The sequence below is a fragment of the Strigops habroptila genome, unplaced genomic scaffold (assembly GCF_004027225.2).
Source record: "Strigops habroptila isolate Jane unplaced genomic scaffold, bStrHab1.2.pri NW_022045635.1_ctg1, whole genome shotgun sequence".
NCBI classification, from domain to species: Eukaryota; Metazoa; Chordata; class Aves; order Psittaciformes; family Psittacidae; genus Strigops; species Strigops habroptila.
The window spans coordinates 131,535-151,069 of record NW_022651111.1 but is presented as its reverse complement, the minus strand read 5'-3'; the positions used below and the strand labels follow the sequence as shown (position 1 = coordinate 151,069).

The 19,535-nt window shown below is 61.7% G+C and overlaps 2 protein-coding genes across 2 annotated transcripts; one reads left to right on the top strand and one right to left on the bottom strand.

The window, feature by feature from the left end:
* Positions 1-642: 642 nt before the first annotated feature.
* On the bottom strand, positions 643-9,897 carry TAP2 (transporter 2, ATP binding cassette subfamily B member). Its single transcript, XM_030475365.1, has 11 exons — positions 9,393-9,897; positions 9,206-9,314; positions 8,065-8,195; positions 7,783-7,988; positions 6,681-6,878; positions 5,668-5,796; positions 4,583-4,771; positions 3,784-3,957; positions 2,565-2,724; positions 2,345-2,481; positions 643-1,350 (listed from the first exon to the last, which is right to left on the bottom strand). Exons 1-11 carry the CDS (start codon positions 9,874-9,876, stop codon positions 1,210-1,212), a joined length of 2,058 nt encoding a protein of 685 aa, XP_030331225.1. The 5' UTR covers positions 9,877-9,897; the 3' UTR covers positions 643-1,209.
* Positions 7,774-18,998, top strand: TAP1 (transporter 1, ATP binding cassette subfamily B member). The gene is made up of 12 exons (XM_030475360.2): positions 7,774-8,656; positions 9,214-9,908; positions 10,673-10,896; positions 11,412-11,514; positions 11,595-11,931; positions 12,634-12,831; positions 13,325-13,453; positions 13,576-13,758; positions 14,696-14,869; positions 16,319-16,478; positions 17,305-17,441; positions 18,232-18,998. Exons 3-12 carry the CDS (start codon positions 10,800-10,802, stop codon positions 18,505-18,507), a joined length of 1,794 nt encoding a protein of 597 aa, XP_030331220.1. The 5' UTR covers positions 7,774-8,656; positions 9,214-9,908; positions 10,673-10,799; the 3' UTR covers positions 18,508-18,998.
* Positions 18,999-19,535: the final 537 nt, after the last annotated feature.

The following is a 19,535-nucleotide window of genomic DNA, read 5'->3' as shown; positions in this document are numbered from 1 at the left end:
AACCCATCCTAAACTGGTCCCAGCATCCACCCAAAACTGGTCCCAAGCGTCCACCCTAAACTGATCCTGGCGTCCATCCTATACTGGTCCCGGCATCCGTCCTATACTGGTCCCAGTGTCCGTCCTATACTGGTCCGTCCTATACTGGTCCCAGCGTACACCCAAAACTGGTCCCAGTGTCCACCCTATACTGGTCCCGCCATCCGTCCTAAACTGGTCCCAGCATCCACCCTATACTGGTCTCAGTGTCCGTCCGTCCTATACTGGTCCCAGCATCCATCCTATACTGGTCCGTCCTATACTGGTCCCAGCGTCCATCCTATACTGGTCCCAGCGTCCACCCTATACCGGTCCCGGCGTCCATCCTATACTGATCCCGGCATCCACCCTATACTGGTCCCAGTGTCCGTCCGTCCTATACTGATCCCAGCGTCCCTCCTAAACTGGTCTCGGCGTCTGTCCTATACTGGTCCCAGCATCCGTCCCATACTGGTCCCACTGTCCATGGTAGAACATGCCTCATGTCCAACCTCCATCCCCCCTCTTTTGCTTCCGCCTCCACTTCTCCTGTCCTGGGACCTCGCTCCTGCACCTCCAGCTCCTTGGGGTGCTCCTGGAGCCCATGAAGAACATCACCAGGAGGAGATAGACCCAGGTTTATTGCGAACGGGTGCTCCCCAGCACTGGTGGCACCCAAACACCTTCGTGGTCACCGTCCCGCGGCAGGGACATGGCGCTGTCCCCAGCCCGGCCACCGCGTGCCCAGCACAGCTTCCATGGTCCCTGCTCACAGCTCCCAGTGTCCCCATCGTGGCTTGTGGTGGTCCCATCCCTTGGTGTCCCCATCCCACCACTTCAAATCCGCATCCAGTGTCCCCATCCCATCTCCCAGTGTCCCCATCCCATCCCTTGGTGTCCCCATCCCCGCTCCTCATGTCCCCCGTCCATGTTCTCAGTGTCCCCATCCCCATCCCAACTGTCCCCATCCCATCTCCCAGTGTCCCCATCCCATCCCTTGGTGTCCCCATCCCTGCTCCTCATGTCCCTGTCCATGTTCTCAGTGTCCCCATCTCTATCCCAACTGTCCCCATCCCACCTCCCACTGTCCCCATCATGGTTTATGGTGTTCCCCATCCAACTCCTGGTGTCCCCCCGTTACTCCCCACACCCCCTGGGTCACCCCTTTCCCCTCGGCCCATCCCCGTGGCCTCAGGTCTCCTGTCCCGGGGTGGTTGGTGGCTCCACGGCAGGTCCCAGCGCCACGGTGCGGTCGGCCCTGGCCAGGAGCCGTGGGCAGTGGGTGATGAGCAGCAGCGTCCTGGTGACCCCCAACTGCACCCAGCGCCAGGGCTGTGGGACAGCAGCACCCTCAGCACCCACTGTGGGGCTGGGACCCCCCATCACACCCCCCCCTGCCATGGGGCTGCGACGTCCCATCACCTCCCACTGTGAGGCTGAGCCCCCCATCACCCTCCCGCCATAGGGCTGAGCTCCCCATCGGCACCCAGCATGGGGCTGGAACCCCCCATCAGCACCCACCATGTGTCTGGAACCCCCCATCAGCACCCACCATGTGTCTGGGATCCCCCATCAGCACCCAGCATGGGGCTGGAACCCCCCATCAGCACCCACCATGTGTCTGGGATCCCCCATCAGCACCCACCATGTGTCTGGGATCCCCCATCAGCACCCAGCATGGGGCTGGAACCCCCCATCAGCACCCACCATGTGTCTGGGATCCCCCATCAGCACCCACCATGTGTCTGGGATCCCCCATCAGCACCCAGCATGGGGCTGGAACCCCCCATCAGCACCCACCATGTGTCTGGGATCCCCCATCAGCACCCAGCATGGGGCTGGAACCCCCCATCAGCACCCACCATGTGTCTGGGATTCCCCATCAGCACCCACCATGTGTCTGGGATCCCCCATCAGCACCCAGCATGGGGCTGGAACCCCCCATCAGCACCCACCATGTGTCTGGGATCCCCCATCAGCACCCAGCATGGGGCTGGAACCCCCCATCAGCACCCAGCATGGGGCTGGAACCCCCCATCAGCACCCACCATGTGTCTGGAACCCCCCATCAGCACCCAGCATGGGGCTGGAACCCCCCATCAGCACCCACCATGTGTCTGGGATCCCCCATCAGCACCCAGCATGGGGCTGGAACCCCCCATCAGCACCCACCATGTGTCTGGGATCCCCCATCAGCACCCACCATGGGGCTGGGATCCCCCATCACCCCCCACCATGTGTCTGGGACCCCCCATCAGCACCCACCATGCGGTGCGACCCCCCATGACCCCCACCATGGGGCTGAGCCCCCCCAACCCCACATCACCTCCAGCTCCTCGCCCCCCTCCAGGGCACTGGTGGGTTCATCGAGGATGAGGAGGGTTGGTCGCCGCAGCAGAGCCCGGGCTATGGCCACGCGCTGCCTCTGCCCCACCGAGAGCTGCGCCCCTTTGTCCCCCACATCTATGGGGCGCAGGGAGGGGGGGGGGTCAGCAGGATGTGAGTGATTTGGGGTCCCATCACCCCCCATCACCAGCAGCACTCACCGGTGTCCAGCCCCTGCTCCAGGTCCATGATGAAGCTCCAGGCTCCGGCCAATGTGGCGGCCGCCTTCACCTTGTCCTCCCCGGCGCCCTCCAGCCCCAGGGTGATGTTGTCTCGGATGGTTCCGGAGAAGAGGACGGGCTCCTGCCCCACCAGCACCACCTGGTCATGGAGCCGTGGGATCACGGGTTGCTTTGGGTGCTTTCAAGCTCATCCAGCTCCAACCCCCTGCTATGGGCAGGGACACCTTCCACTAGAGCAGGTTGCTCCAACCTGGCCTTAAAGTGATGGAGCATCCAAACCTTCTCCATTCAACCCATTCCAATGTCCCACCACCCTCAGGGTGAAGAGCTTCTTCCCAATATCCCATCTAACTCTTCCCTTTTCCAGTTGGAGCTGTTCCTCCTCATCCCATCCCTCCATCCCTTGTCCAAAGCCCCTCTCCAGGTTTCCTGGAGCCCCTTTAGGCACTGGAGCTGCTCTAAGGTCTTCTTAAGGAGCCTTCTCTTCTCCAGCCCAGCTCTCTCAGCCTGGCTCCAGAGCAGAGCTGCTCCAGCCCTCGCAGCAGCTCCGGGGCCTCCTCTGGCCTCGCTCCAACAGCTCCAAGTCCTTCTGATGTTGTGGGCCCAGATTCATCATCTCCTCAGGGCTCCATCCATCCCTGTTTGCTTGGGATCGCCCCAACCCAGGGTCAGGACTTTGCCCTTGGCCTGGTTGAACTCACATGGTCCCACCACTCAAGTCCAGGTCCCTCTGGATCTCATCCCATCCCGAGCACCCTGCTCGGTGTCATCCCCAATGTGCTGTGGTGGGGATCCCACCAGCCGTGTCACCAACAGAGACACCGAACCCAACCCCGAGCCCTGAGGAACGTCACTTGTCACCGGTCTCCACTTGGCCATCGAGCTGTTGCCCACAACCCTTTGTGGGTGACCACAACTCTTGGAGTGGGACCATCCAGCCAATTCCTTCTCCACCGGCTGCTCCAGCCACCAACCCCACGTCTCCCCATTCAGAGACAAGGACATCGTGTGGGACCATGTCAGAAGCCTCGCACAAGCCCATGGTCATCTGCTCCTGGTCATCAGCTCTATAGCCCCACTGTAGATGGCCACCGAGTTGGATTTGCCCATGGTGAAGCCACCTTGGCTGTCACCAACCATCCCCTTAAGCCCAACCAGAGCTTCCAGGAGGATCTGCTCCCCCTGCCCCTTCCCTCACCTGCTGGTGCAGATACTGGTGCTCGTAGTCCCTCAAGGAGACCCCATCCAGCAGCACCTCCCCGCTCTGGGGCTCATAGAACCTCTTCAGCAGCGCCGCACAAGAGCTCTTCCCGCTGCCGTTGGGTCCCACCAACGCCGTCACCTCGCCAGGGCGCAACTCAAAGGTGATATCCTACGGGGGGTGACATCAGGGGTGGCATCACCCAAGGTGCACCCAAGGAGCTCAGAGTTCACCCAAGGTCCACCCGAGGAGCTCAGGGTTCACCCAAGGTCCACCTGAGGAGCTCAGGGTCCACCCAAGGTCCACCCAAGGAGCTCAGGGTCCACCCAAGGTCCACCTGAGGAGCTCAGGGTCCACCCAAGGAGCTCAGGGTCCACCCAAGGTCCACCCAAGGAGCTCAGGGTTCACCCAAGGTCCACCTGAGGAGCTCAGGGTCCACCCAAGGAGCTCAGGATTCACCCAAGGTCCACCCGAGGAGCTCAGGGTCCACCCAAGGTCCACCCGAGGAGCTCAGGGTCCACCCAAGGTCCACCCGAGTTGCTCAGGGTCCACCCAAGGTCCACCCGAGGAGCTCAGAGTTCACCCAAGGTCCACCCGAGGAGCTCAGGGTCCACCCAAGGTCCACCCGAGGAGCTCAGGGTCCACCCAAGGTCCACCCGAGGAGCTCAGGGTCCACCCAAGGTCCACCCGAGGAGCTCAGAGTTCACCCAAGGTCCATCCGAGGAGCTCAGGGTCCAGCCAAGGAGCTCAGGGTCCACCCAAGGTCCACCCAAGGAGCTCGGATCCCCACAGGTACCTGCAGGACGAGGCACTCGGGGCGCGTGGGGTAGGCGAAGGAGACGTGGTGGAAGGTGACGTGGCCCCGGAGCGCGGCCGGGCACCGGGTGCCACCGGTGTCACAGCTGGAGCCATGGTTGAGGTTGGCCAAGACGTGGCGACTGGCGGCGGCTTTGCCCAGGAGGTCACCGTGGCCGAAGACCAGCGCCTGGTGGTGGCACCAGGGATGGGTGGACATGGAGAGGGGACAGATGGACATGGAGAGGGTGGATGGGTGGACATGGAGAGAGAGGCACAGAGAGGGGACGGATGGACACAGACAGGTGGACACGGAAAGGGGATGGATGGACGTGGAGAAGATGGACATGGAGAGGAGATGGACATGGAGCAGAGATGGACATGGAGAGGATGGATGGACATGGAGAGGGGACAGACAGACACAGAGAAGATGGACATGGAGAGGATGGATGGACATGGAGAGGGGACAGACGGACACGGAGAAGATGGACACGGAGAAGAGATGGACATGGCAAGGATGGATGGACATGGACAGGGGACAGTAAGACACAGAGAAGATGGACATGGAGAGGATGGATGGACAAAGACAGATGGACATGGAGAGGATGGGCACAGAGACAGGATGGATAGACATGGAGATGAGACATGGACAGAGGATGGACAGACAAGGAGAGGGGGTGGATGGACGTGGACAGATGGATACGGAGAGGGGATGGACACGGAGAGGATAGAACGACACAGAGAGGGAACAGAGGGATATGGAGAAGACGGACACAGAGAGGGGACAGACACGGAGAGGAGACAGAGGAATATGGAGAGGGGATGGACACGGAGAGGACGGATGGACATGGAAAGGGGATGGATGGACATGGAGAAGACGGACATAGAGAAGGACACGGAGAGGGGACAGAGGAAGATGGAGAAGGGATAGACACAGAGAGGATGGATGGACATGGAAAGGGGATGGATGGACATGGAGAGGGGACAGGTGAACACGGATGGACATGGACAGACATGGAAAGGGGATGGGTGGACATGCACAGACAGGGGTTGGGGACACATGGACACCACATCCCAGGGCCTCACCTCCACATGGCGCCCGAGCCTGGCCTGGTAGAGCAGGAAGGTGCTGAGATCCCCGGCGGTGCCGGAGCCGTCCCGGAGCAGCTGGTACCCTCGGAACAGCACCAGGACCTGCAGCGCCAGGCGCAGCACCTGCGGGGCCAGGATGAGCGGGACACTGGGATCAGTGGGACACCGGGATCAGCGGGACACTGGGATGAGGAGGACAGGGATGAGCAGGACAGGGAGGCAGCAGGACAGGGATGAGCGGGACACCGGGATGAGCAGGACGCCGGGATGCAGCAGGACACCGGGATGAGCAGGACACCGGGATGCAGCAGGACACTGGGATGGGCAGGACACTGGGATGAGCGGGACAGGGATGAGCAGGATACTGGGATGAGTGGGACACTGGGATGAGTGGGACCGCAGGATGCATCAGGACACCGGGATGAGCGGGTCACCGGGATGAGCAGGACACTGGGATGAGCAGGACACTGGGATGCATCGGGACACTGGGATGCATCGGGACACCGGGATGAGCGGGACACCGGGATGAGTGGGACACCGGGATGCATCAGGACACTGGGATGCATCAGGACACTTGGATGCATCAGGACACCGGGATGAGTGGGACACCGGGATGAGCGGGACACTGGGATGAGCGGGACACTGGGATGCATCAGGACACCGGGATGAGCGGGACACCGGGATGAGCGGGACACTGGGATGAGCGGGACACTGGGATGCATCGGGACACTGGGATGAGTGGGACACAGGGATGAGCAGGACACCGGGATGAGCAGGACACTGGGATGAGTGGGACACAGGGATGTATCGGGACCCAGGGATGCATCAGGACACTGTGATGAGCGGGACACCAGGATGCAGCAGGACACCAGGATGAGTGGGACAGCGGGATGAGTGGGACACGGGGATGAGCGGGTCACCGGGATGAGTGAGACCCTGGGATGCATCAGGACACCGGGATGAGCGGGACACAGGGATGGGACAGGAGGCAGAGGCCTGCCCCGTACCCGCTCGAGCAGGGTGAAGAACATCTGCTCCAGCCCCAGGCGCTGCTTCAGCCGCAGCAGCTCGCTCACGGCCCCGCGGTGCCGCTGCTCCTCCTCCTCCTCCCCAGCGCAGGCCCGCACCGTGTCCATGGAGGCCACCGTGTCCTGCACCACCCCGGCCGTGGCGGCCGCGGCCTCCAGCACCGCGCGCTGCAGCACCTGGCCATGGAGACACACACAGCCCACCCCATCGCATCCCACCTCATCCTATCCTATCCCAGCCCACCCCATCGCATCCCACCTCATCCCACCCTATCCCAGCCCACCCCATTGCATCCCACCTCATCCCATCCTATCCCAGCCCACCCCGTCACATACCACCTTATCCCATCCCACCTGCATCCCATTCCATTCCACCTCATCCCATCCTATCCCCATCCCATCCCACCTCCACCCCATCCCATCCCCATCCCACCTTATCCCATCCCACCTCCATCCTATCCCATCCCATCCTCATCCTCATCCTATCCCATCCCCATCCCACCTCCACCCCATCCCATCCCACCCCATCACATCCTACCTTATCCCATCCCACCTCCATCCTATCCTATCCCATCCCACCCCATCCCATCCCACCTCCACCCCATCCCATCCCAATCCCACCCCATTCCCATCCCCTCCCTTCCCACCCCCATCCTATCCCATCCCAACCCATCCCCATCCCATCCCACCTCACACCATCACATCCCATTCCCATCCCACTCCCATCCCATCCCCATCTCACCCTGGCCCCATCCCATCCCACCCCATCCCCACCATCCCATCCTTTTCGTACCCATCCTGTCTCCACTGTCCCATCCCATCTCTATCCCATCTCCATCCCATCCCATGCTCCTGGTCTCAATCATCTCAACCCATCTTGTCCCCAGCCCATCCCACCATCCCCATCCCACCACCCCATCCCCATTGTCCCAGCCCACCCCATCCCCACCATCCCACGCTCCTGGTTATCATCGCATCCCACCATCCCCATCCCACCATCCATCCCCACTGTCCCATCCCATCCCATCCCATCCCATCCCATCCCATCCCATCCCATCCCACCATCCTGTCCCCACTCCACCTGGTAGCGCCCATCATAGACCTTCCTGGCGGTGATGGTGAGGGGCACCTCCAGCGCCGCCAGCAGCGCCAGCTCCGGTGACAGCGCCACCATGAAGCCCCCCAAGCCCAAGGCCATGGCCAGGCTCCTCAAGGCCACATTGGAGCTTAACGGCACGGCCTCGCACATCAGCGGCACCTCGTTGGACAACTGGGCACAGAGCTCGGCTGTGGCCATGGACATGTGGTGAGTGCGGGTCCCGGTGATGGGATGTGGATGGAGGGTGATGGGGACTCCACAAACCTGCTGGAGTCTCCTGGAAGAAGGTCAGATCCCGGTGGAGCAGGCGGGAGAAGAGCTGGTTGGAAGTTCTCAGCTTGAGGCGGGCTCCTGCCAAGAGGAAGAGGCCACCACGGCAGCCGGCGAAGAAGGAGCTGGAGTGGACATGGAGACAACATGCACACATCATGGACGCATGGACACCATCAGCATGGGGACGGACAGATAGAATCAGAGAATCACGGAATGGGTTGGGTTGGAAAGGACCTTAAGATCATCCAGTTCCAACCCCCTGCCATGGGCAGGGACACCTCGCACTAAACCATGTTGCCCAAGGCTCTGTCCAACCTGGCCTTGAACACCACCAGGGATGGAGCATTCCCAAGTTCCTTGGGCAACCCATTCCAGTGTCCCACCACCCTCACAGGGAAGAGCTTCTTCCTTATCTCCAACCTGAACTTCTCCTGTTTAAGTTTGAACCCATCACCCCTTGTCCTACCACTACAGTCCCTGATGAAGGTCCCTCCCCAACATCCTTGTAGCCCCCTTCAGACACTGGAAGCTGCTCTGAGGTCTCCAGCAGCTTCTCTTCTCCAGGCTGGATGGGCGCTACCAGGTGGAGTGGGGACAGGATGGTGGGATGGGATGGGATGGGACAGTGGGGATGCAAGGTGGGATGGGGAAATGGGGATGAGATGATAACCAGGAGCATGGGATGGTGGGGATGGGGTGGGCTGGGACAATGGGGATGGGGTGGTGGGATGGGGATGGTGGGATGGGCTGGGGACAGGATGGATTGAGATGATTGAGACCAGGAGCATGGGATGGGATGGGGATGGGATGGGACAGTGGAGACAGGATGGGTACCGAAAGGATGGGATGGTGGGGATGGGGTGGGATGGCACAATGGGGATGGGGTGGTGGGAGGGGATGGGGCCAGGGTGAGATGGGGATGGGATGGGAATGGGATGTGATGATATGAAGTGGGATGGGATGGGGATGGGTTGGGATGGGAGGATGAATGGATGGGTGGATGGATGGAAGGATGGATTGATGGGGGATAGATGGATGGGAAACGGATGGATGGGGGATGGATGGATGGATGGGGGATGGATGAATGGGGGATGGATGAACAGACAGACAACGAGGACACGTGGCCACCAACCTGCCCAGATCCGCAGCCAGCACCATGCCAAGCGCGATGCCGGTGATTCCATCTCCGCTCCTGATGGCCTCCAAAGCCTTCCCCGTGCAGTAGGGCCCCGCCACCTCCCCTGGATGGCCACGGGTGGGTGATGCTCACCACCATGATCCCCCCACCCCAAGCCCACCCCAGCTCCTCCATCACTCACCCAACACGGCCAACGCCAAGGATATGAAGGCACCTCCAAAAACACGCCACTCGGCCCACGCCAAGGCCAAGAGTTGCCGCGTGGCCGCCGCACCCTGGGCTGCATCGGGACGACCCGGCACCGGCACAGCCCAGGCCAGCGCGGCCACCGCAGCCACGCCGTGGGTCACCGCCAGCCACCACGGGTTGGCCATGGCCAAGAGCGGCAGCACGGAGCCTGGAGGCACCAGGAGGCTCCGGAGGGTGCTGAAGGCGGCCGGGGTGAGGCCGATGGTGACGGCGGCGCCACGGGGACACCCTGGGGACAGGAACCGCGTGGCCGCGGCCAACACCAGCACCCGCAGCCCGGCCTCCAGCCACACGGCCACCAGCGGCCACTGCAGCAGCACTGGGGCCACTGGGGCCACCACAGCCACCAGCACCGCGTCCAGGAGCAGCAGCAGCAGCAGCGACGAGGCCACGGCAAGGGCGGGCGGCAGAGCCATGGCGGGGAACCAGTATGGACCAGTGCGCTCAGGTGCGTCGGCCGGTGCTTCCAGTACAGCCACCCAGGACCTCAGCACCCTGCTGGGCACACTGGGGTGATCACCAGTCCACACCAGTGCTCCCAGTACAGCCCTCAGCACCCTGCCCAGCGCCCTGGGACACTCACCAGTCCACACCAGTGCTCCCAGTACAGCCCTCAGCACCCTGCCCAGCGCCCTGGGACACTCATCAGTCCACACCAGTGCTCCCAGTACAGCTCCCCAGGACCTCAGCACCCTGCTGGGCACCCTGGGGCACTCACCAGCCCACACTGGTGCTCCTAGTACAGCGCCCAGCACCCTGCCCAGCGCCCTGGGACACTCACCAGTTCACACCAGTGCTCCCAGTACAGCTCCCCAGGACCCCAGCACCCTGCCCAGCACCCAGGGGCACTCACCAGCCCACACCAGTGCTCCCAGTACAGCCCTCAGCACCCTGCCCAGCACCCAGGGGCACTCACCAGTCCACACCGGTGCTCCCAGTACAGCCCCCAGCACCCTGCCCAGCACCCGGAGGCACTCACCAGCCCACACCAGTGTTCCCAGTACAGCTCCCCAGGACCCCAGCACCCTGCCCAGCACCCGGGGGCACTCACCAGCCCACACCATTGCTCCCAGTTCCCCGGGTTCGTCTTCGCTCCCTTTTGCTTTCACTTCCGAGGCCCCGCCCCTCCCCTTTTTCCTCCAATCACCTCCCTCCTCCCCGATAGCCACGCCCCCTTTTGGCCCTGCACCTCCCATCTCTGTCCTTCTCCAGCTCCATCTGCCCAGCAACTGATGACGCGGCCTCTCTGACCAATCAGCGCCGACCGCGCTCTGTTCGCCCGGTTTCGCTTTCGAGGCTCGGAGCGACCGGAGCAATCGGGGTGTCCCGGGGGGTCCCGATGGCTCCAGACCCCTCCCGCCGCTTCCTGTCGCTGTTTCGGCCCGAGCAACGGCGCTGCACGATCGTGGCCGGGCTGATGGTGGCCTCGGTGCTCGGTACTTGGAGGGCAGGAGCCATGGGGGGGTGCGGGGAACAGGGGGGGAAGGGGGGGCAGGACCCATGGGTGGGGTAGGAGCCATTGGGGGGGGGGCAGGACCTATTGGGGAGGGCAGGAGGCGGGGGGGGGGGCAAAAGCCATTGAGGGGGGCAGGAGCCATGGGGGGTGCAATGAGGGGTGCTTAGTGCCACCCCCTAGGTCACATCGTGGGGTCCCCCCTTGGTGAGGGGGGTTCCCATGTCCCCATGTCCCGTATCCCCATATCCCCATATCCTCATATCCCTATATCCCTATGTCCCCATATCCCCATATCCCCATATCCCCATATCCCTATATCCCTATGTCCCCATGTCCCATATCCCCATATCCCTGTGTCCCATATCCCTGTGACCCCATATCTCCATATCCCCATATCCCCATGTCCCCATGTCCCATATCCCCATATCCCTATATCCCCATGTCCCACATCCCCATGTCCCACATCCCCATGTCCCTATCTCCCCATGTCCCCAGCTGAGGTGACCATCCCCTACTTCACCGGCCACGTCACCGACTGGGTGGCCAGCGAGGACGAGATGGTGGCCATCAGCTCCCTGGCGCTGCTGGGGCTCACCAGGTAGGACAGTGACACCATGGGGTCATACGAGGTGACAGGGGACATACACCCCTAAATGAGCCACCCTGGTGTCACCCCAGTGCCATCACCGAGTTCATCTGCGATGCCACCTACACGGGGACCTTGAGCCGGGTCTTTGGTCACCTCCATGGCCGGGTCTTTGCTGCCGTCCTGCGCCGGGACCTGTTGTCACTGCGGGCGCTGGGCGCCGGGGCGGTGACATCGCGGGTGACCACGGACGTCGATGTCACCCATGAGGCGGTGGCCAATGCGCTGTTGCTGCTGCTGTGGGAGCTGGCACGGGCAACGCTGCTGCTGGTCCCCATGGCCTGGGTGGCCCCAGCGCTGGCCACCACCACCCTCCTGGCCATGCCGGTGCTCCTGCTGCTGGCCCGGGCCATGGGCAGTGTCCAGCAGGTACCTGGGGGGGACATGTGGGGACACGGGCACCTCCACCTGGCTGCTGGCACCTCCATGTGCCCCTTGTCACTTCCATGGACCCACTGTCACCTCCCCATACTCACTGTCACCTCCCTGTGCCCACTGTACCCTCCCTGTGCCCCCAACCCTCATGTCCACCATCACCTCCCCATGGCCCTTGTCTCCTCATGTCCACCATCACCTCCCCATGACCCTTGTCCCCTCATGTCCACCATCACCTCCCCATGCCCCTCATCCCCTCATGTCCACCATCACCTCCCCATGGCCCTTGTCCCCCCATGTCCACCATCACCTCCCCATGCCTTTTGCCCCCTCATCTCCACCATCACCTCCCCATGCCCCCTGTCCCCCCATGTCTACCATCACCTCCCCATGCCCCTCGTCCCCTCATGCCCACCATCACCTCCCCATGACCCTCGTCCCCTCATGTCCACCATCACCTCCCCATGCCCCTCATCCCCTCATGTCCACCATCACCTCCCCATGGCCCTCATCCCCTCATGTCCACCATCACCTCCCCATGGCCCTCGTCCCCTCATGTCCACCATCACCTCCCCATGACCCCTGTCCCCTCATGTCCACCATCACCTCCCCATGCCCCCTGTCCCCTCATGTCCACCATCACCTCCCCATGCCCCCTGTCCCCTGCCACCCCACGAGGTGACCCCACTGTCGCAGGGTCTGTCCCAGCGGGTGCAGGAGGCGCTGGCGGGTGCCACCAGGGTGGCCATGGAGACCTTCCAGGCCATGGCCACCGTCCGTGGCTTCTCCTTCGAGGCTGGAGCGGCCAAGAGGTACCTCCAGCAACTGCAGCAGGTCCACAGGCTGGAGGCCACTCAGGCCATCACATACGCGGCCACCGGGTGGACCAGTGGGGTATGGACAGGGGACGTGGGACATGGGGATATGGGGGACATGGGGGCATGGACATGAGGACATGGGGATGGGGAGGTGAGGACATGGGACATGGGGGGACATGGGGCTGGGTGATGTGGGGCTGGCAGATGGGATGGCATGAGGATGGAGTGACATGGAGATGGGGACATGGTGGCATGGATCTGCAGGGCAAAGGGATGTGGGGACATGGGGCTGGGGGACATGGGACATGGTGGCATGGGGCTGGCATTGCACAAAGCTGGAGGACATGGGGACACGATGATGTGGGGACATCAGGACACGGAACACAACAATGCAGGGGCTCTGAGGCTGAGGTCATGGGGGGGTGGCATCTCGGGGACATGAGGGCATGTGGTGGCACAGGACAAGGCTGGGACCTCAGTCTCCCTGTGAGGTGGCCGTGGCCAGGAGGGGGACAGGGAACCCCGTTGGTGTCCCCCGGCGGTTGGTGACCACCCGTCCATGTCCCCAGTTCTTGGCGCTGGCCTTGAAGTTGGGGCTCCTCTACTACGGGGGACAGATGGTGGCCGCAGGGACCATCACCACCGGAGACCTGGTCACCTTCCTCATCTACCAGACGCAGTTCAGCAGCACCGTGGAGGTGGCCCCAACATGTCCCGAATGTCCTCCCCAATGTGTCCCCAACCTCTTCCCCATCCTGCTGTATCCACATGGTGGTCCCACCACATCCCTGTGTCCTCCATGTCCCCTCTGCGTCCCCAGGTCCTGCTCCGTTACTACCCCAGGATGACCAAGGCCGTGGGCTCCTCAGAGAAGATCTTTGAGTTCCTGGATGAGGACGAGCAGAGGGCACCTGAGGGGACACTGGAGCCCAAGGTCCAGGGTCACCTCAAGCTTGAAGACGTCTGGTTCTCCTACCCCGAGCAACAAGAGCCCGTCCTCAAGGTGGGCACAGGGACATGGTGGGTCATGGGGACATAGGCAGGGACGTGGAGACATGGATGAGGTGATGGGGATGTGGATGAGGACATAGATGGGGCCATGGATGTGGTCATGGATGGGGCCATGGGGACATAGATGGGCCATGGGGACATGGATGGGGTCATGGATGGAGTCATGGGGACATGGATGGGCCATGGATGGGGCCATGGATGGGGTCATGGGGACATGGATGGAATCATGGATGGGGTCATGGATGGGGCCATGGATGGGGTCATGGGGACATAGATGGGGACATGGATGGGGCCATGGATGGGGTCATGGATGGGGTCATGGGGACATAGATGGGGACATGGATGGGGCCATGGATGGGGTCATGGATGGAGTCATGGGGACATAGATGTGGCCATGGATGGGGTCATGGATGAGGCCATGGGGACATGGATGGGGCCATGGATGGAGTCATGGATGAGGCCATGGGGACATGGATGGGGCCATGGATGGAGTCATGGATGGGGCCATGGGGACACGGATGGAGTCATGGATGGGGTCATGGATGGGGCCATGGGGACACGGATGGAGTCATGGATGGGGCCATGGATGGGGTCATGGATGGAGTCATGGGGACATAGATGGGGCCATGGGGACATGGATGTGGCGATGGATGGAGTGATGGGGACATGGATAGGGCCATGGATGGGGTCGTGGATGGGGCCATGGGGATATGGATGGGGACATGGATGGGCTCATGGATGGGGCCATGGGGACATGGATGGGGTCATGGATGGAGTCATGGGGACATAGATGGGGCCATGGGGACATGGGTGGGCTCATGGATGGAGTCATGGGGACATGGATGGGGACGTGGATGGGGTCATGGATGGGGCCATGGATGGGTCATGTCAGGGGGTTGAGCCATAGGGTGTCACCTCTGTCCCCGCAGGGCGTGTCTCTGGAGCTCCTCCCTGGGCAGGTCCTGGCCGTGGTGGGTGCCCCGGGCACGGGGAAGAGCACCCTGGTGTCCCTGGTGCTGCGCCTGATCGAGCCCCACCGCGGGAGGGTGCTGCTGGATGGGCACCCACTGCCCGCATACCGGCACCTCCATCTGCGCCAGCAGGTGCCACCAACAGGTCACCAACGGGTCCTATGGCCACCCCCAGGTCACCAACCATCACCAATGGGTCCCCATGGCCACCCCCGGGTCACCAACCATCACCAATGGGTCCCCATGGCCACCCCCGGGTCACCAACCATCACCAATGGGTCCCCATGGCCACCCCCGGGTCACCAACCATCACCAATGGGTCCCCATGGCCATCCCCGGGTCACCAACCATCACCAATGGGTCCCCATGGCCACACGTGGGTCACCAACCACCACAAATGGGTCCCCATGGCCATCCCCGGGTCACCAACCATCACCAATGGGTCCCCATGGCCACACGTGGGTCACCAACCACCACCAATGGGTCCCCATGGCCATCCCCGGGTCACCAACCATCACCAATGGGTCCCCATGGCCACCCCCGGGTCACCAACCATCACCAATGGGTCCCCATGGCCAACCCCGGGTCACCAACCACCACCAATGGGTCCCCATGGCCACCCGTGGGTCACCAACCATCACCAATGGGTCCCCATGGCCACCCCCGGGTCACCAACCATCACCAATGGGTCCCCATGGCCAACCCCGGGTCACCAACCATCACCAACGGGTCCCCATGTCTCCATGTCCATGTCCCATGTCCCCATATCCCCATGTCCCATGTCCCATATCCCCATGTCCCCATGTCCAGTGTCCCCATATCCCCATGTCCCCATGTCCAGTGTCCCCATATCCCCATGTCCCATATCCCCATGTCCCCATGTCCAGTGTCCCCATATCCCCATGTCCCATGTCCCATATCCCCATGTCCCCATGTCCAGTGTCCCCATGTCCCCATGTCCCATGTCCCCATATCCCCATGTCCCCATGTCCAGTGTCCCCATGTCCCCATGTCCAGTGTCCCCATATCCCCATGTCCCATATCCCCATGTCCCCATGTCCAGTGTCCCCATATCCCCATGTCCCATGTCCCATATCCCCATGTCCCCATGTCCAGTGTCCCCATATCCCCATGTTGCATGTCCCATATCCCCATGTCCCCATGTCCAGTGTCCCCATATCCCCATGTCCCCATGTCCCATATCCCCATATCCCCATGTCCAGTGTCCCCATATCCCCATGTCCCCATGTCCAGTGTCCCCATTTCCCCATGTCCCATGTCCCATATCCCCATGTCCCCATGTCCAGTGTCCCCATATCCCCATGTCGCATGTCCCATATCCCCATGTCCCCATGTCCAGTGTCCCCATATCCCCATGTCCCATGTCCCATATCCCCATGTCCCCATGTCCAGTGTCCCCATATCCCCATGTCCCATATCCCCATGTCCCCATGTCCAGTGTCCCCATATCCCCATGTCCCATGTCCCATATCCCCATGTCCCCATGTCCCATGTCCCATGTCCCATATCCCCATGTCCTCATGTCCAGTGTCCCCATATCCCCATGTCCCATGTCCGCAGGTGGCCGTTGTCCCCCAGGAGCCGCTGCTCTTCTCCCGCTCTCTCCACGCCAACATCTCCTACGGGTCCGGTGGCCGGAGCCGGGCGCAGGTGACAGCAGCCGCTCGTCGCGCCGGGGCTGACCCCTTCATCAGCCGCCTGCCCCGCGGCTACGACACCGGTACAGCACGGGTGTCCCATGTCCCCCTGTCCCCATATCCCCCTGTCTCCATGTCCCCATGTCCCTATATCCTCATATCTCCATGTCCCCTATCCCATGTACCCATATCTCATAGCCCTATGTCCCCATATCTCCATATCCCCATGTCCCCAGATCCCCAGATTCCCATGTCCCCATATCTCCATATCCCCATGTCCCCAGATCCCCAGATTCCCGTGTCCCTATATCCCCATGTCCCATGTCCCCATATCCCCATACCTCCATGTCCCCATGTCCCCGCATCCCCATGTCCCCATATCCCATATCCCCATATCCCCATGTCCCATGTCCCCATATCCCCATATCCCATATCCCCATGTCCCCATATCCCCATATCCCCATGTCCCATGTCCCCATATCCCATATCCCCATGTCCCCATATCCCCATATCTCCATGTCCCCATATACCCATATCCCATATCCCCATATCCCCATGTCTCCATATACCCATATCCCATACCCCCATGTCTCCATATCCCCATATCCCCATGTCCCATGTCCCCACATCCCATATCGCCATGTCCCCATGTCCCCATATCCCCATATCTCCATTCCCCATATACTCATGTCCCATGTCCCCATATCCCATATCCCCATATCCCATATCCCCATATTCCTGTATCCCCATATCTCCATCTCCCATGTCCCAGTATCCCCATATCCCATATCCCCATATCCCATATCCCCATATACCCATATCCCCATGTCTCCATATCCCCATATCCCCATGTCCCATGCCCCCATATCCCATAACCCATATCCCCATGTCCCCATGTCCCCGCTGCAGAGGTGGGTGACCTGGGGACGCAGCTCTCCGGGGGACAGCGCCAGGCCGTGGCCATCGCTCGTGCCCTGGTGAGGGACCCCCGTGTCCTCGTCCTCGATGAGCCCACCAGCGCCCTGGACGCCAAGACCAGTATGCAGGTGGGAGGTGACACCCGGGTCCCCTTGGGTCCCCTGGCTCTCCTCTTTCCATTGTCCTCAGGGTCCCTGGTGTCTGGGTTCCCATGGCCACCAGTGCTGGTGTCCCCTTGGTGCCTGGTCCCCACATCCCCTGGCTCCTTCCCATGTCCCCTTGGTCTCGATGCTCCATGATGATGCGTCCCCATGTCCCCTTGGCTCCCTGAGCCCCGTGACCCCTGGGTCCTCAATCTCAATGTCCCCATGGTCTCTTGCCCCCATGTCCCCATATCCCCATGTCTCCATATCCCCATGTCCCATGTCTCCATATCCCCATATCCCATGTCCCCATGTCCCCATGTCTCGATGTCTCCATATCCTCATATCCCCATGTCCCATGTCCCCACAGCCCCATGTCCCATGTCCCCATATCCCCATGTCCCATATCCCCACATCCCCATGTCCCCATATCCCCATGTCCCATATCCCCACATCCCCATGTCCCATATCCCCACATCCCCATATCCCCACATCCCCATATCCCCACATCTCCATATCCCATATCCCCATGTCCCATATCCCCACATCCCCATATCCCATATCCCCATGTCCCATATCCCCACATCCCCATATCCCCACATCTCCATATCCCACATCCCCATATCCCATATCCCCACATCGCCATGTCCCCATATCCCAACATTGCCATATCCCCATGTCCCCATATCCCCATGTCCCATATCCCCACATTCCCATGTCCCATATCCCCACATCCCCATGTCCCCACATCCCCATGTCCCATGTCCCCACGCAGGTGGAGCAGGAGGTGCTCAGCGCCGGGCGGTCGGTGCTGCTGGTGACGGGGCGGGTGGCCCTGGCGCTGCGGGCACAGCGAGTGGCCGTGTTGGCCGGGGGACGCCTGCGGGAGCTGGGGAACCCCACGGAGCTCCTGCGCCCCGAGAACCGCTGCTGGGAGCCACCAGAGGACGGGGACACGGCAGACCAGGATGGAGACACAGAGAGATGGGATGGGGACACTGGAAGCAGGGATGGGGACACTGAGAACATGGATGGGGACATGAAGAGATGAGATGGGGACACCAAATGCCAGGATGGGGGCACCAGGGGATGGGGACACTGAGAGATGGGATGGGGACCACCACAAACCATGGTGTGGACACTGGGAAATGGGATGGGGACAGTGGGGACAGGGATGGGGACACTCAGAACATGGACGGGGACACGAGGAGCAGGGATGGGGACACCGAGGGGTGGGATGGGGAGACCACAAACCACGATGGGACACTGGGAGATGGGATGGGGACACTGGATGCGGATTTGAAGTGGTGGGATGGGGACACCAAGGGATGGGACCACCACGATGGGGACACTGGGGGCTGTGAGCAGGGGCCATGGAAGCTGTGCCAGGCACACAGTGGCCGGGCTGGGGACACCGCCATGTGTCCCGATGTCCCCACATCCCCATGCCCTGTGTCCTCATGTCCATGGACAGGGGCATCCGGGCGCCACCAGCGCTGGGGAGCAGCAGTTTGCAATAAAGCCGGGTCTACCTGCTCCTGGTGATGTTCTCAGATATGTGCTGTCATGATCATCATAGAATCATGGAATGGGTTGGGTTGGAAAGGACCTTAAGGTCATCCAGTTCCAACCCCCCTGCCATGGGCAGGGACACCTCGCGCTAAACCATGTCACCCAAGACTCTGTCCAATCTGGCCTTGAACACCACCAGGGATGGAGCATTCCCAAGTTCCTTGGGCAACCCATTCCAGTGTCCCACCACCCTCACAGGGAAGAGCTTCTTCCTTATCTCCAACCTGAACTTCCCCTGTTCCAGTTTGAACCCATCACCCCTTGTCCTATCACTCCAGTCCCTGATGAAGGTCCCTCTCCAGCATCCTTGTAGCCCCCTTCAGCCACTGGAAGCTGCTCTGAGGTCTCCACGCAGCTTCTCTTCTCCAGCCCCAACGTTCTCAAGGCAAGGTTCGCGTATAACTGGGTGACCATATCCTGATTCATACTTCGTTCGATTGATCGTTGAACACAAGAAAAAAGACAAGGAAGACGTAAGGCAATCATTAACACGGCAATTAGAGCTAT

What these genes read in the sequence shown, in the direction of transcription:
- TAP1 (XM_030475360.2), top strand. Translation starts at nt 10,800, where the DNA reads ATGGCTCCAGACCCCTCCCGCCGCTTCCTGTCGCTGTTTCGGCCCGAG. An exon ending in AGTTCAGCAGCACCGTGGAG is followed by an intron (nt 13,454 to 13,575) that starts GTGGCCCCAACA and finishes CTGCGTCCCCAG; the next exon opens with GTCCTGCTCCGTTACTACCC. An exon ending in GCCCCGCGGCTACGACACCG is followed by an intron (nt 16,479 to 17,304) that starts GTACAGCACGGG and finishes TCCCCGCTGCAG; the next exon opens with AGGTGGGTGACCTGGGGACG.
- TAP2 (XM_030475365.1), bottom strand. Translation starts at nt 9,876, where the DNA reads ATGGCTCTGCCGCCCGCCCTTGCCGTGGCCTCGTCGCTGCTGCTGCTG. An exon ending in CTTGGCGTTGGCCGTGTTGG is followed by an intron (nt 9,315 to 9,392) that starts GTGAGTGATGGA and finishes GTGGCCATCCAG; the next exon opens with GGGAGGTGGCGGGGCCCTAC. An exon ending in TCTATGATGGGCGCTACCAG is followed by an intron (nt 6,879 to 7,782) that starts GTGGAGTGGGGA and finishes CTCCATGGCCAG; the next exon opens with GTGCTGCAGCGCGCGGTGCT.